The 15664-nt window shown below is 36.8% G+C and overlaps 1 protein-coding gene across 25 annotated transcripts in view; it reads left to right on the top strand.

Moving 5' to 3' along the window:
* Positions 1-15664, top strand: part of LOC128234931 (rho guanine nucleotide exchange factor 12-like) — a 103615-nt gene that overhangs the window by 47711 nt on the left and 40240 nt on the right. For 21 of the 25 annotated variants that reach the window (XM_052949571.1, XM_052949568.1, XM_052949576.1 and 18 more), the window contains 11 exons: positions 3105-3230; positions 3492-3554; positions 4276-4464; positions 6339-6392; positions 9353-9478; positions 10472-10567; positions 11400-11468; positions 13238-13450; positions 13813-13987; positions 14416-14515; positions 15080-15257. In XM_052949571.1, the coding sequence (XP_052805531.1) occupies positions 3105-3230; positions 3492-3554; positions 4276-4464; positions 6339-6392; positions 9353-9478; positions 10472-10567; positions 11400-11468; positions 13238-13450; positions 13813-13987; positions 14416-14515; positions 15080-15257 (1389 nt within the window). The remainder of the gene's footprint in view (positions 1-3104; positions 3231-3491; positions 3555-4275; positions 4465-6338; positions 6393-9352; positions 9479-10471; positions 10568-11399; positions 11469-13237; positions 13451-13812; positions 13988-14415; positions 14516-15079; positions 15258-15664) is intronic. The other 4 variants (XM_052949563.1, XM_052949564.1, XM_052949574.1 and 1 more) reach the window with 4 other exon arrangements.

The raw sequence follows: 15664 nt of genomic DNA, 5'->3' as shown, positions 1-15664 counted from the left end.
GACCTTAACAGGGGCTGAGAGTGGATAAGCGGTATAATTGTCAGCCTTTACCCTAGAGGTTGTGGGTTTGACCTTAACAGGGGCTGAGAGTGGATAAGCGGTATAATTGTCAGCCTTTACCCTAGAGGTTGTGGGTTTGACTTCACCAGGGGCTGAGAGTAGATAAGCGGTATAATTGTCAGCCTTTACCCTAGAGGTTGTGGGTTTGACTTCACCAGGGGCTGAGAGTGGATAAGCGGTATAATTGTCAGCCTTTACCCTAGAGGTTGTGGGTTTGACCTTAACAGGGGCTGAGAGTGGATAAGCGGTATAATTGTCTGCCTTTACCCTAGAGGTTGTGGGTTTGACTTCACCAGGGGCTGAGAGTGGATAAGCGGTATAATTGTCAGCCTTTACCCTAGAGGTTGTGGGTTTGACCTTAACAGGGGCTGAGAGTGGATAAGCGGTATAATTGTCAGCCTTTACCCTAGAGATTGTGGGTTTGACCTTAACAGGGGCTGAGAGTAGATAAGCGGTATAATTGTCAGCCTTTACCCTAGAGGTTGTGGGTTTGACTTCACCAGGGGCTGAGAGTGGATAAGCGGTATAATTGTCAGCCTTTACCCTAGAGGTTGTGGGTTTGACCTTAACAGGGGCTGAGAGTGGATAAGCGGTATAATTGTCTGCCTTTACCCTAGAGATTGTGGGTTTGACTTCACCAGGGGCTGAGAGTGGATAAGCGGTATAATTGTCAGCCTTTACCCTAGAGGTTGTGGGTTTGACCTTAACAGGGGCTGAGAGTGGATAAGCGGTATAATTGTCAGCCTTTACCCTAGAGGTTGTGGGTTTGACCTTAACAGGGGCTGAGAGTGGATAAGCGGTATAATTGTCTGCCTTTACCCTAGAGGTTGTGGGTTTGACTACACCAGGGGCTGAGAGTGGATAAGCGGTATAATTGTCAGCCTTTACCCTAGAGGTTGTGGGTTTGACCTTAACAGGGGCTGAGAGTGGATAAGCGGTATAATTGTCTGCCTTTACCCTAGAGGTTGTGGGTTTGACTACACCAGGGGCTGAGAGTGGATAAGCGGTATAATTGTCAGCCTTTACCCTAGAGATTGTGGGTTTGACCTTAACAGGGGCTGAGAGTAGATAAGCGGTATAATTGTCAGCCTTTACCCTAGAGGTTGTGGGTTTGACTTCACCAGGGGCTGAGAGTGGATAAGCGGTATAATTGTCAGCCTTTACCCTAGAGATTGTGGGTTTGACTTCACCAGGGGCTGAGAGTGGATAAGCGGTATAATTGTCTGCCTTTACCCTAGAGATTGTGGGTTTGACCTTAACAGGGGCTGAGAGTGGATAAGCGGTATAATTGTCAGCCTTTACCCTAGAGGTTGTGGGTTTGACTTCACCAGGGGCTGAGAGTAGATAAGCGGTATAATTGTCAGCCTTTACCCTAGAGGTTGTGGGTTTGACTTCACCAGGGGCTGAGAGTGGATAAGCGGTATAATTGTCTGCCTTTACCCTAGAGATTGTGGGTTTGACTTTAACAGGGGCTGAGAGTGGATAAGCGGTATAATTGTCAGCCTTTACCCTAGAGGTTGTGGGTTTGACTTCACCAGGGGCTGAGAGTGGATAAGCGGTATAATTGTCAGCCTTTACCCTAGAGGTTGTGGGTTTGACTTCACCAGGGGCTGAGAGTAGATAAGCGGTATAATTGTCTGCCTTTACCCTAGAGGTTGTGGGTTTGACTTCACCAGGGGCTGAGAGTAGATAAGCGTTATAATTGTCAGCCTTTACCCTAGAGGTTGTGGGTTTGACTTCACCAGGGGCTGAGAGTGGATAAGCGGTATAATTGTCTGCCTTTACCCTAAAGATTGTGGGTTTGACCTTAACAGGGGCTGAGAGTGGATAAGCGGTATAATTGTCAGCCTTTACCCTAGAGGTTGTGGGTTTGACTTCACCAGGGGCTGAGAGTGGATAAGCGGTATAATTGTCAGCCTTTACCCTAGAGGTTGTGGGTTTGACCTTAACAGGGGCTGAGAGCGGATAAGCGGTATAATTGTCAGCCTTTACCCTAGAGGTTGTGGGTTTGACTTCACCAGGGGCTGAGAGTGGATAAGCAGTATAATTGTCAGCCTTTACCCTAGAGGTTGTGGGTTTGACCTTAACAGGGGCTGAGAGTGGATAAGCGGTATAATTGTCAGCCTTTACCCTAGAGGTTGTGGGTTTGACCTTAACAAGGGCTGAGAGCGGATAAGCGGTATAATTGTCAGCCTTTACCCTAGAGATTGTGGGTTTGACTACACCAGGGGCTGAGAGTGGATAAGCGGTATAATTGTCAGCCTTTACCCTAGAGGTTGTGGGTTTGACTTCACCAAGGGCTGAGAGTGGATAAGCGGTATAATTGTCAGCCTTTACCCTAGAGATTGTGGGTTTGACCTTAACAGGGGCTGAGAGTGGATAAGCGGTATAATTGTCAGCCTTTACCCTAGAGGTTGTGGGTTTGACCTTAACAGGGGCTGAGAGTAGATAAGCGGTATAATTGTCTGCCTTTACCCTAGAGGTTGTGGGTTTGACTACACCAGGTGCTGAGAGTGGATAAGCGGTATAATTGTCAGCCTTTACCCTAGAGGTTGTGGGTTTGACCTTAACAGGGGCTGAGAGTGGATAAGCGGTATAATTGTCTGCCTTTCACTAAAGAGGTTGACGGTTCAATCCCCACCAGAGTGAGATTTGTCTGTTTGTATAGGTGTCTACCTCTCACCTAAGAGGTTAGATCCCCACCAGGGTGAGAGTGGACATGTAGAATAGGTGTCTGCCTCTCACCCAAAATGTAGGTTCGATCTCCATCTGGGTGACAGGTGGTATAGTTGTCCACATTTCACCTAAGAGATTTTGTGTTTAATTTTCACTAGGGGTACCTTTCATAGCCTCAATAAGGCTAAAATACTGGTTCTACCCAAGTAAAAGACTGTAGACATCATACATACCTACAGCTTAAAGCCGTCTCCATGATAGAGGAACTAAATTAGTATCAGCCAAGTTTTGGATAAGGGATATTTTCATGACAATCAATAACCAACATTCGATTATTAAATGTTTTATTCTTCTCTCCCCTTGTACAGAAATTGCGTAAGTCCTGCAAGGCGAACCCAGGTGACGCCAAACTCCAGGAACAGTTTAGGGACAAGGAGAGAACGTTAAAGACACTGGAGGCTCAGATCAATGCATTGTCTGGGAATGATACACAGGTGGGTAGGGGAATTGATCTTGCTTCAAAACTTGATGAAAACAGCAGTGAAAATGAAAGATTTTACCAAAAAGCTTTCTTAGAAGTTTGCCTGATTTACCTAACCATCCATGTGTTCAAATTCCAGTTGTTCTAATGTATCTCTTAAATTGCTTGTAAAACTGAATTTAATTTTCCATAAGGTTGTTTTCATACATACAAAAATGATTTATTATACAAGGCTGTCGAATGCTCACTCACATAACATTTGCTTATATTTCAGCTGCCACCCACCATAAGTGTAGATAGTTCAGAACAGATGACCACAGATTCGGGGCCAAGCGGGGTAGGTTACACACCACTATTATATCTTTACAACCAGCATTATCTCAATGTCTTCAAATTTTGCCCTTTTCTCTCTATAGATCCTCATAGTGAAATGAAATATTGTCATTTGCAAGATCAATCATTGTGCATGAATATGCCTGTCTTATAATTTGCACATGGAATATTTTTCAATGATCAAACGGGTGATTTAAGATAGTTATGTTTGGTGTTAGTTAATATAATAGTGATACGAAATATGACGTCTGCTTGTAAGTATAATATCTATCTACACCTGGCACAACAGAATATGCGTAATTTAGTAGGTTTTGTATTAAGCACACAATTAAGTACAAAAAATAATAATGCAGACAATACATGTTCAACTTTTATCATTAGACAGGTGTGCCAAGGTCTTTATCTCTTAGCAGTTAATCTGTGGTCTTCTCATGTTTCATGGGCAAAGTTGTTTTTTCATAGATTTATAACAGTGAGAGTTGTATGTTGTGTAAATGTTTAGTTTCTCTTTCAGCATTTAATGATATTGTGGGTTTATGAAACAATATCTGTGCTTATACCTGTCTATATAACAAATGTTGATAACTGTATATCAATGTTGCTTGATTCAGTAGAATAATTGTAGTTTGTCTCAGTCAGGATATGAATTAAAAGCATTTCGCTTTCAGTATTTTGTCAAGTTGACGAGTTAACTGAACATGTTTGTCGGTGTTTATTTCTGCCAGCTCTCCAAGAAAGATCGGAAACACGTGCAGCACAGCTCGAGCCCGGGGTCCATGTTTCAGCCAAAAGATTCACAACAGAAAGGGGCCAATGTCTTTCGATCTAAGTCTGATGTCTCCTCACGAAAAACTGGCCTCTCTGAATATATGTTTGCCCCTCAGGCATACAAACGCACCGAATCTAGCCCTGAGGTAGCCATGTTGTTTTATCAATGTTTCTCTCACCACTAACTGACCGTAAATGTGTACGCCTGTGTGCCTAAGTCTTGACCGCTGTATCCAAATTGCAACCGTCACATTGTAACCCTTATATGACCTTGTGGTTTTGAAATTGGTTCCTTTGAATTTCAGTTACGTTATATAGCATAGTGTGGTTTTCTGTATACTCAGTTATTCGTACTTGTAACAATTGTTAAACATTTGTAATTTCTAAGCAATTCTCTGCCATGTAAGAGAACCTTCGCAAATATCTGCTTTATTCAGTTTTATTTCATTCTCATAATGTTAGAGGCTTTTGGCTGACAGAAGTATTCATTGCAATTTGTTACTGCTTACAATTATCTTTTGCAATATTTCACTGCATTCATTTGGCTGAAATATTGCTGTTAGTAAATGCTAGTTATATGAAATACAGGTTATGTAGCCAATTATATATACTGTAGGGAATGTTTCTACATATTATATTTATGTGTGCCTTACTATAATTAAACCTGGTTTTGGAACCTTTAAGAGTAAAATCCAGTTGAAATGAACCATTGTTTTAAAGTGGAGTATGTTTTTAAGGAACCTTTTTTTATCATGGAACTGTTTTTAAATGGAACATGTTATAATGTAACCTAGATAAAGTGGATACTGTTGTGATGGAATATGTTAAAAGAGAACATTGTTGTAACGGGACAGGTTATAATGAACTATTGTTACCATGGATACGTAGGTCTGCCAGTCTTCCCTTGCTCTACCAAAGAAAGTTAAGAAAAGCTCCAGTTTCAAAAGCTTTCGAAGAACGTATGCCAAGAAGATCAAGTCCGCTGTAAGATTTCTTCAACTTAATATAATAAAAATCTCCCTAAACCTTGGCTAACATTTTCTTATCAACTTACAAGGATGTGGACTTTCTTACACACACTGGGTTTATTGAACAGCAATATAGTTTGATATCTATAAACAGTATTTGAACTGGCCTATTGCGCTCTTATGGAGGCATGTTAATCATAGTACCATAACAGTGCACAGTGTCCATGCATAGATGCAGGGATTAATAGCAATGGAAAATAAATTGAGATAAAATATGGACAGTTCAATATACTTAATATACAAATAGTTTCCTATACTGTCATGATCTTCACCAGTTCTGTTTAGTTTTAAGCATGTGAACTCACATATTAGGTGTCGGTGTTTTTGCATGTATATTATTTGTCTGTCTTGAACTTTTATAAACAGTTTCGAAACTAACTTGAAACTTCTATTGTCTTTTGATGAAATTATATGTGCAAAATGTTGTAAACATTGTGACTTTATTGTGAATTTGTATGTTGTTGAAAGTCTTGATGCCATTTTCTTGTCAGCTTTTCTGTTTCTCAAAGAAAACATTAAAAAAAATATAGTCATAGCACAGATATCGTTGGTGAGCCATTAAAAAAGTGTTTTGGGATGAAAGAACTGTTATAAATATTCATGATAGTTATGTTTCCAAGGGCAGAAATGTCTTTCAGTGGCTTATATAATTGTGGAGTTATATCCCATGGCTGAATTGCGTTGATGGAGTAAAATGGACAAGCGGTAGCGTTGGTTGGTGGTGCTCTTGTTGATAATGTTTGTGATTGTAATGTTTCTGTTTTGTACAGCAGAATTCCAGAGGGAGTTTGGGATTAAGGTGACTGAAAGAAGCGAGCTGCCTCTGTCGTGTCAAATCGTCGTTGTTGTATTTTACATTATATTTCCCCCATCACTATGTAGTGCCGGCCTTTGCGGAGAAAAGCAGATTTTCTCCATTACGTGACCATTGTATGACACCAGTGATGTTTCTTGTGATGTAATGTTTTGTATTTTTTGTTCCATGTTTTTAGCGCACTGAGTCTTTTAGACGAAGACTCATGAAGCCTAAAATGACAATCAGGAAGGTAAACCGGCTGCGGCCTGCTTGATTGAACAAACTGTTTGAAACTAGTTTGATAGAAAAGTCTGTGCTTGATTTGGTTGATGCATTTTGGATGTGTGACTGATTATATCATGTGCTGTGATGTTTGGTTTGTTTACCCAGTCAGGTGCATAGATGTGTAGTGTAGCAAGAGTATGTTTTGATATAAATTGGAGGACGAGCTGGTTGCATTAATGAGATTTTGATTACTAAAACATGTTTTTCAGTCAATTGAAATATGTTTTGCTAAATATTTTGATTTAAAATAATTTGTTAGCAATTATTAATTTTACATTTTATACCTTAAGTTTAAAAAAAAATCGATGACAAAGCAAAATGATATGACAGGTCATGTTTTATTGACATAGTTTAATGATGTGTAATTATTATACAGTGATACTGACATTCAAAAACGTTGTTGTTTTCATTACCCTTGAGTAGGTTTTAAGTATTCATGGATAATCGTGCACAAGAAATGTGGATATATATGTCATACACTCCGTTAGATCCTTTCATAACTATGGGTAGTTTGTTTTAGCTCCAGTTCACTGAACTGTCGGTCTTTATTGACTTTAATACATAGCAATGGTCCTGTATTTAGCTCTACATATTTATATCATGTTTCACCATTGCTTTTACTCATATTTGGAAAGAACCCTTTCAAAAGAATAAGAACTTGTATTACTTGCATACAGATTATTTTCTATGATATTTAATACCTTTAGAACCGCCATGCTGTACTGCATACACAATTTTGGAATAGTTATCATGATATGGGTTGTTAAATTTTGATACCCAGGTTTTAATTAGAAAGTTTAAGTCGTAAAATATGCACTGTTGACTGTAAAAGGCAGAGAAGGAAGTTTTGGGCTTCAGCCCTATTTGACTTAAGATAACAGACCCAAGTGGGCTTGGTGAAATTTTTATCTCACTTTGGTTTAGGACTACTCGAAGGTTATTAGGGTGTAGTACATAGGTATATTTGGATTGCCATTTCTCTACCTGGATCATTTGTTAAAGGTAAACTATTTATGTTTACTATGTTTGTTTTACATGTGCTACAGAGTTTTAAAACTGTAATGACTGTATGAAATTCTCATGATTATTAGAAATCCTCACTATACATGAGATTATTTTCATCAAAATGAAGGTCATGATAACTCTTGATCATGGAAACAGGGACAGGTTGATCAAAATAATGCAGGCTTGACTCGCACACAGGATTTTGTTATCTTAACAAATTTGCACAATATATTATACTTTGATAGATATTAATATGGCGGATGCTGAATCTTCACTGTATTGTTTAGTAAATTGTACTTACAACAGTTCAGTATGCTGTTATTTGGGGTTGTAATCAGCTACTTTCCTGTCTTAAGATTGCAAAACTGTTAAAACAAATTCTTTACAAAGCTTGACTTTTGGGCGTTTATTAAGACACTCTGGGCTTTTATAACAAGATATTGTATATGTAAATTACCCTTTTATAATGCAAATAGCTCACAGGAAAAGTGTAGCCTGTCCAAACTGACAGCTTCAACAATATAAAACTTAAGCTTTCAAGTCAGAACTGTAAAAAGGCTTACAATGAATATAACCAGGTAATTAACATAAAGTAAAAATAAAATTCAAACTAATTGTTCAGATGAAAAGAAGTCATTTACAACTTGGCTAGTTCTACAAAAATGGTGTACATTAAATAAGTACCTAAATTGACAATCTGAATTTCTACTCCTCTTTAACTGAATTTGTTAGTTATATCTTTCAGTATCATATGCAAAAGACAAAAAGTCATGTACATAAAAAATAACAAGGTTATTATTAAATAAAAAAGATAATATATTCTAATTAAATGAACACATTTATATAACAAGTTCACGTTAACCATTGAAACTGTCATCTTGTAGAGAATCCGTGAGCTAGACACTAGTTTTATATATGCATGATTTAGATGTCTGTTCACATGATAGCTAGTGGTCGTAGCTTAGATATTTCTTAAGGTAGTCTCCTGTTATTGTGTTTATGTTTAGTTAGCGGGCTTGTATTACAAAATGCTGACTGGGATATCCCTTATACAGTCATGTTTGTGTTAGATAGGGAAACTGTGACCAGGTCATTCACATATGAAGGTCTTCATGACTGGTTTATTACTCTATTCGTTGCTGCGTTTAGTCCTCTAATTTGTGTTATTTTTGTGTGTCTATTTTCAAAGCCCTTCTACTGTGAGATATTTACATCGTTAAGTGCAGTGCAGCATAACATTGCGTATGTTAAAGTGATTAATGAAAGATTTTAACGACAAATATCCCTGTGATACGTTTTTGGGTGATTATAAAAGCATGTGGAATGATTTTTACCTCAAAAACTAATATGCAGTGGTTTAAGGGCATGAATAATGTTAATGGCGTTTAATATGATCTTGTTGGAGTTTTGTATATCTTATCAAAACATGGTGCATAATAATGGTGTAAAATACCTGGATTACATTTGTGTGGTTTAAGTATGATTGATGTTTAAGCATTTCTTTGATATTTAAAATGTCGAAGTTTTTATGTTAAATGTTAAATGTGAACGTAATTCTTATGTACTTAACTGATATTCATTTTTTTTTTTAAATGTGTTAAACATTTGCAAAATATACCTGATTGTTATACAACTATGACTGTATGCATTGTTCATTGTGAGTTCTGTTTTGGACACAAGTATGTGTAAGTGTGTGACCAGCAAATAAAGCTGTCACACCTCCAGGACACTGGTCACCGGCCTGAATGGTGGACAAACAGGGGACATACATCTGTCACCATGGAATGCTTTGATGTGCAAAAGAATTTATATGCTTGAAATTCTCCATGGAAGTTGTCATTTTTCATGATTTTGTTGCAAATATGCAGAATGATTTTTTAGATGTCACAGAATATATTAAAACCTTTTGCTTTATTTCAGACTGCGTCAGTGCCTTACTCTGTGTCTGATGTGGGCTCGGATTCCCCTTGCACTAGCCCCAGTTCATCCCCCACCCCAACACAGAACCCAGATATAGACCCCGTAACAGCCGACTCTGGAATAGAGGTATGACAACACTTTCACTAATTATTTTAAAACCCCAAACACCAACCCACCAAGATCTCAGACAAACATTCCAGGGTATTAAGTAGTTAACCCTTACAATGCGCACTTCTACCTAATGTTCACATGCACAGTCAATAACCCATCAAAGGGTTTTAATGTAGACATCACCATTTCCCACCCCGCCCCACAAGAGTAAACACAGGTTTGAAAAATAAGATGTATGCTTAACTAACTCTCCCAATAAGTGTACCACAGATGCAGACCCCATCCCAAAGAGAAGTAAATTTTGTTGGCTGATTTCCGTTAAGATCTAATGGCTGTCAGAAGAAGCAGAAGTTAACAAACCTGTTCTGCTACAGGTCTACTTTGTCACTTGATGTTAAGTATTGTTATTGCCTTCTGAGTGTGATAATAGCAACATCCATTAGGCCGGTGGGAGGGACAAATGCAAAAGTAATATATTTTCAGTTTAAGCAATATTTATTTCATGAAAATATATGGAAACAACACAGGTAAGAAGGATTGAGGAAATAGCTAACAGCTAATATTATTACCTCTCGTCTAAAACGTTTTTAGTGCACATATTAATGTTGCGTTGTATAATGCTGACTTCCTATGGGGAGCCAAATTATCAAAGCTTCCATCTAACTACTGGTATTTATGTTAAGTGTTACAAAGTGCTTCATTGCATCCTCAATGGCAAAATATGCATTCAAATTCAATCAATATCCAGTATGTTATGTACAGTTATCCAGTATGTTATGTACAGTTATCGTTATCCAGTATGTTATGTACAGTTATCCATGTACAGTTATCCAGTATGTTATGTACAGTTATCCAGTATGTTATGTACAGTTATCCAGTATGTTATGTACAGTTATCCAGTATGTTATGTACAGTTATCCAGTATGTTATTTACAGTTATTATACACATTAAACTATAATCTCAAGTTTTCTCAACACTTTTAAAAGTTTTTTTGTATTTTTCCTCAGGACGGCAGCCAGAATTCTATAGTTATGATGCGCCCTAGCCCCACGACACAGATCATAGGAGCCGAGGACGACGATTTCGCCTCCGAGGATGAATGTGTAAGTGTCTACACGTACCCGCTTGTGTTCTACACTGTGCATTATCATTGAATACTTCCTTCTTCTGTTACTCTGTCATTCTCCAGGACGAGGATTTTGTTTTTGGTTCTTGTGCATTAAACATTGATTTGATTTTGTCAAGAGTTTGTTTTTTTGCATTGATTTACAATTACGCAGTAGATAGTGATTAATTAGTGTGTATATTGAGCATATAGCATTAGTTTTCCTTATGATCTTCGTATTGGCATGAAAGCAAATAACTGACCAGGAAGCTATATTTATAAGAATGCTAAAAATTGAATATTTTATTGATTTAATTGATTCGATTGAAGTAAATTGTCTTTTGAAAAGACTGTGTATTTTGTATAGGTAACTTAATATGAGTGTACTTCTGTGCTATGCAAATGCTGTTAAATCAACCTCCATTATATTTGCACAAAGAATCCATTTTGATATTGCAGTTTATTTTTATATCACACTTTCATGTTTGTTGTAATCAGAAATCTAACCTACAAGTTTGCCTTGCCTCCCTTTGCAATGGTTGGTTATTTAGATAATTACAAACAAACCATGTATATATACTTATATAAAAATATACTAAATAAGCTTGTAGAAGTTTGACAGCTTGTTTCTAAAATAGTGGTTTGTTATATACATAGTAGAAATTGGGAGCATATTAAAATTTAGTAAAAATTAACAAGATCAAGCAATGCCATGCTTTCAGCAAGAATGAAATTAGTAAAATAGCACTTGATCCAATAAAACAAGGCTATGAAAGAAATGTTGAGGAGTTCGACGTGGGTATATGATGTGGTGAGGTGTATATTTTCAGTTTGAGGGAGATCGGCGTTCGAAGCCACCGTCATCACCTTTCTTCTTTAAAAAACATCAGCAGTTTGAGGTGCCCTGTCCTCTCTAGCACTTGCCCACATTATCATACAAGAAATCAGGGCTTGTTACCATGGCAACCAGTGTTAGGAACACACCAGAAATCAGAAATATATTTCTTTCAGTTAAGAATTTTGCATTTTGGCCAGGACTATATGTTGTTATTTTACAAGAAAAAAGGAATAATAAAAAAAATCTTCATAAAGGAAGATATATGTATATTTACACTCATACTGTGAATCTTTATGAACGCATCGTTCATTTGCTTTCATATTCCGATGAAAATTGTTAAGAATACCTCAGATTGTACAAAAATGACGTTTCTGATTCGGTAACTGATGTTTTTTATTTTGGTTAACTGTATGGGATGTTCCTGTCTCTGATCTGAGAGTCAAATTTTATTTGTCTGGGAAGCGTTTTTCAGCATTGTAGATTTATTGTCCAGATCGATTCGCAAATAATGAGTGTCAATATATACACCATGGATATTTTAGAATTGATGTTCATATAATGAAAACACACTGAGGTTATGGATAATCTTGGAAGTCCAGACTGACCAAATCACCTACTTTACTTAAACTCTGTTCAATTCCTTTCAAAATACACTGCACCCTGTGACAAGCTCTATTTTCTTTCACTAAATCGTATATTATTTCTTAAGAATATCATGTATTCTGTGTCACTAGACGCTGACATTGGCTATGTAGTTTTGCGTTACATTGGCTATATAGTTTGGGGTGACATTTGTATGCCTTCACTTGTAGATGTATACATCCAGTTTGCGATCACTTATATTTATCTTCACAGAGTTAATTAATCCAAATAGTCTAGTTTCAATGAGTGATCCTTTACTAGTTATTCACCTTCAATTTGTTATCATTTTAAAATTCCCTTTTCATGACGGCTAAAGTTTAATTGATATGATTTATTTCATAAGTACCATTGTTAATAAGTTTTTACTACGTTTGTTAAAAATTGAATTTCAGTCAATCCAATATTGTGATTTGTTCACGGAATATTTTACAGATTCAATTTCCATGCTAGCATTGGGTTGAGCTACTTTATTTGTTTTTTTATATATTGGCAATGTTGCAACAGAATTCCAGACGATGCTCGGCTACGGGGCTTATTAGATGTATTTTCATACTGATGGATTAGTGACACATATATTTGCTTTACTGAAAAACCTGTCTTAACGCATGGTTCCTGTATAATTTTCCTTTTCGAAAATGTACAAAAATTACAAAATGAAATATTTTTCATAAACCTGCTTTGCTTTACAGTAAAAAATATTAAAATGCCTACCATAATGACAACATATATAATATGAATGAATCATTATGATTGAATTGGTACTTATTTTCACCAATGTATCTTAGCTTAAAATTGAAAGGCAGATTTTCTACTTTACTAAAACTGTGTATTTGCAGGTCTATTGCATGGCTTCAAACAGAATAGTTTATTATGGTTTAGGGTTGTTGTTTTTTTTGTTAGGAAATGCTTTTTCTGGATATTTTGGATGCTTTTGATTGACTTAAACATGCATTAGTAGTCCTAAGTAACAGTAACAACTTTTAAAATTTTACATTGTGTAACAAAACATGACCTACATAATGAGCATGACAATATTAGATCTTTAAAATGTGTAACTACGCGAGTTACAAGTAAATGCTTGCAATGATGATGTACCTTGCAGGTTACGGATAGTCACACAAAGTCTATATACATCGCATTAAAACAATCATTAAATATCACATATATATACGTGCATGTTCCCTCCAGGTGGGCGACAATCGTATATTTGCGGACATGCAGACGCTGGAGAAGCATGCGGCGCACATGGCGGTGTTTCTTCACTGGGTGATATCGTTCCACAACCCCGCCCCAATCCTCTTCTACACGCTGTCTGGTATCTATAGCAGCGCCCAGGGCGGCGCCAAAGACCTGAAGAAGTGGGCCTACGAGATACACTCAACATTCATAATTCACATGGCAGTAAGTGAGATAGATTTTTACTTAGGTGGGGACTATAAATGTATCTTAGCTTGGGGCAAGTTGACATTGGAGCCATTTTTATCCCCCCCGTTAAAGATTTCACATTAAATGTGAAGGTTGATGGTTTAGGTTTTATTATTCAAGTTAATCAGATTGTGAATCGCACCTTGACTGGAGTGAAAAATGTGCAAAGTTCAGATCATAGTGGAAAAGTTCATTATTTAATTAAATACATCAAACATGCACCTGTTTATAACTTTGTTATTTAGAAAGATTTCACCACTGTCAGCATCAGTGTTTATGGCATGTCATATTTCTGTATCTATCAAGCAATTTGAAATGAATGCTCCTGTTCTTTGCAGCCATTAAAGGTGAACACAGTACCAGACTATGTTATTGAAGAGATAGATAAATCGCTGATGTACCGTGCAGAACGTGAGGAGACAGTTCTCCGAGCCATCTTTGACAAGGCTCGGGAATCGACCGAGGACACAATACATAAACTACTGGATGATCTCAGGAAAAGGAAGGAGCAAGGTGGGATATATAAACTCTTGTATTATACTATATATAGGATGTACTTGGCCCAGAATTCAAGTAGAAAAATGCCTTCAGAATTTTAAGTCAAAGAATAAAGCCCGTAAAGGCTTCTGGCATGTTTTTCGCAGTTCATTTATTGCCAAATTTGCTTTAATAGAAAAATGGAAGAAAAGGCGTTTGTTTACATTTTTAACTTCAAAGGGACATAACTTGCATCAAATGTAGATTTAGTTAAGGCAGTAGTGGAAAATTGGGTATGGTTAGCATCACTCATGTGAGAAAATATAAAAGTAGTGCATTATTTAAAGTTTCAATATTGTTAGATAGATTTCACATAGTTTGACTTTGTATTGTTCCAGGTTCGTTTTGTACATGTAATGATTTCGTTATGTAGTCACTACAGATTTTTCATGTGCATATTGCAGGTTTGTTAGAGGGGGCTCCTGAGCTGAAGGACAGTATGGACAGAAATGAGGAGATGAAAGTTGTAGACAAATACTTGGTTCCTGACCTGGAAAAGTCGCTGTAAGATAGGTTTTTTATATAAGTGATGAAAAATAATTGTCAGACTGTTACAGTGGTATCAAATAAAGTGAGCATTGTAATAGCTTATTAATATTTGCAATTAATGTTAAATAAAGCATTTTGTTTAACATGTTGAAAATTGGACAAACATGTAGTTATAATAGGGTAATTAGTACTGCGTTTTGATCCGGGAGTTGTATTCGACTCCAGTGGATTTTTGCAGATTCGGATTTCACGAGGCGCAAGCAGAACTAATAACCCTTTTATTATATACATTACTGGTTAGATCACTTAAAAGCCACACATGTTAAAAATAAATGTAATTTTAACGACATTCTTTTTTGTTTTATGACATCATTTTAACATTGCGCAATGATACTTGTTATGACGTGACATCACAAGAGTGGAATACAGCCATATTTCTCTGGGTGGAATATGGACTACTGTATTTTGCAACATGTATTGCGCGTGGATTTATGATGGGTATATAATAAAATGAAATGCATTTCTGTAATTTGACTCAAGATCACTTGCTAAACTTCATCCATGTACGATATGTTACAGACAAATAGAGGATGATGAGAAGCACATAGCGCAGACTTGGGCACTCGCCACATTCCTCCGTAACACTGGGCACAGTAAAGCCCACACTAGCCTGCTGGAACGCACCCTCTCTTTTGTTTCCAAGGACCGGTCGCGCAGCTCTAAACTCAGCTTTAGCAGCAGGGATAGCAAGAAAAAGGTAATCTTTGGCCCACTGATGTAATAGCTTTAAACTTTTCTACAACTTCAAACTGTCAATTAGGGCTTATTTTCATCACAGGTATGATGAAAGATGTTATATAATGTTTGTTAAGATAGAAAATTGTTGTAAATGATCTTAAAGTGATGTTCAAGAAAAAATTTGTAAATGATCTTAAACAGATGTTCAAGAAAATTCTTGTAAATGGTCTTAAAGTGATGTTCAAGAAAATTGTTGTAAATTATATTCAATTGATGTTCAAAATTTCTTATTTCCTTCTTTCTTCTATTTTATTTGTACCTTTCTATGGGATGTGTCTGGAGAGCCTGTTATCCAAAATGTTTTACCCAAACTGGTGGTTGTGAAATTAGCCACATGATATTCATTGTAATAAGAAGCTGATCTTA

This window comes from Mya arenaria, chromosome 5 (assembly GCF_026914265.1).
Source record: "Mya arenaria isolate MELC-2E11 chromosome 5, ASM2691426v1".
Lineage (NCBI taxonomy): Eukaryota > Metazoa > Mollusca > Bivalvia > Myida > Myidae > Mya > Mya arenaria.
Note: the sequence above shows the minus strand (reverse complement) of the source record. Positions and strands in the feature narration are given on the sequence as shown.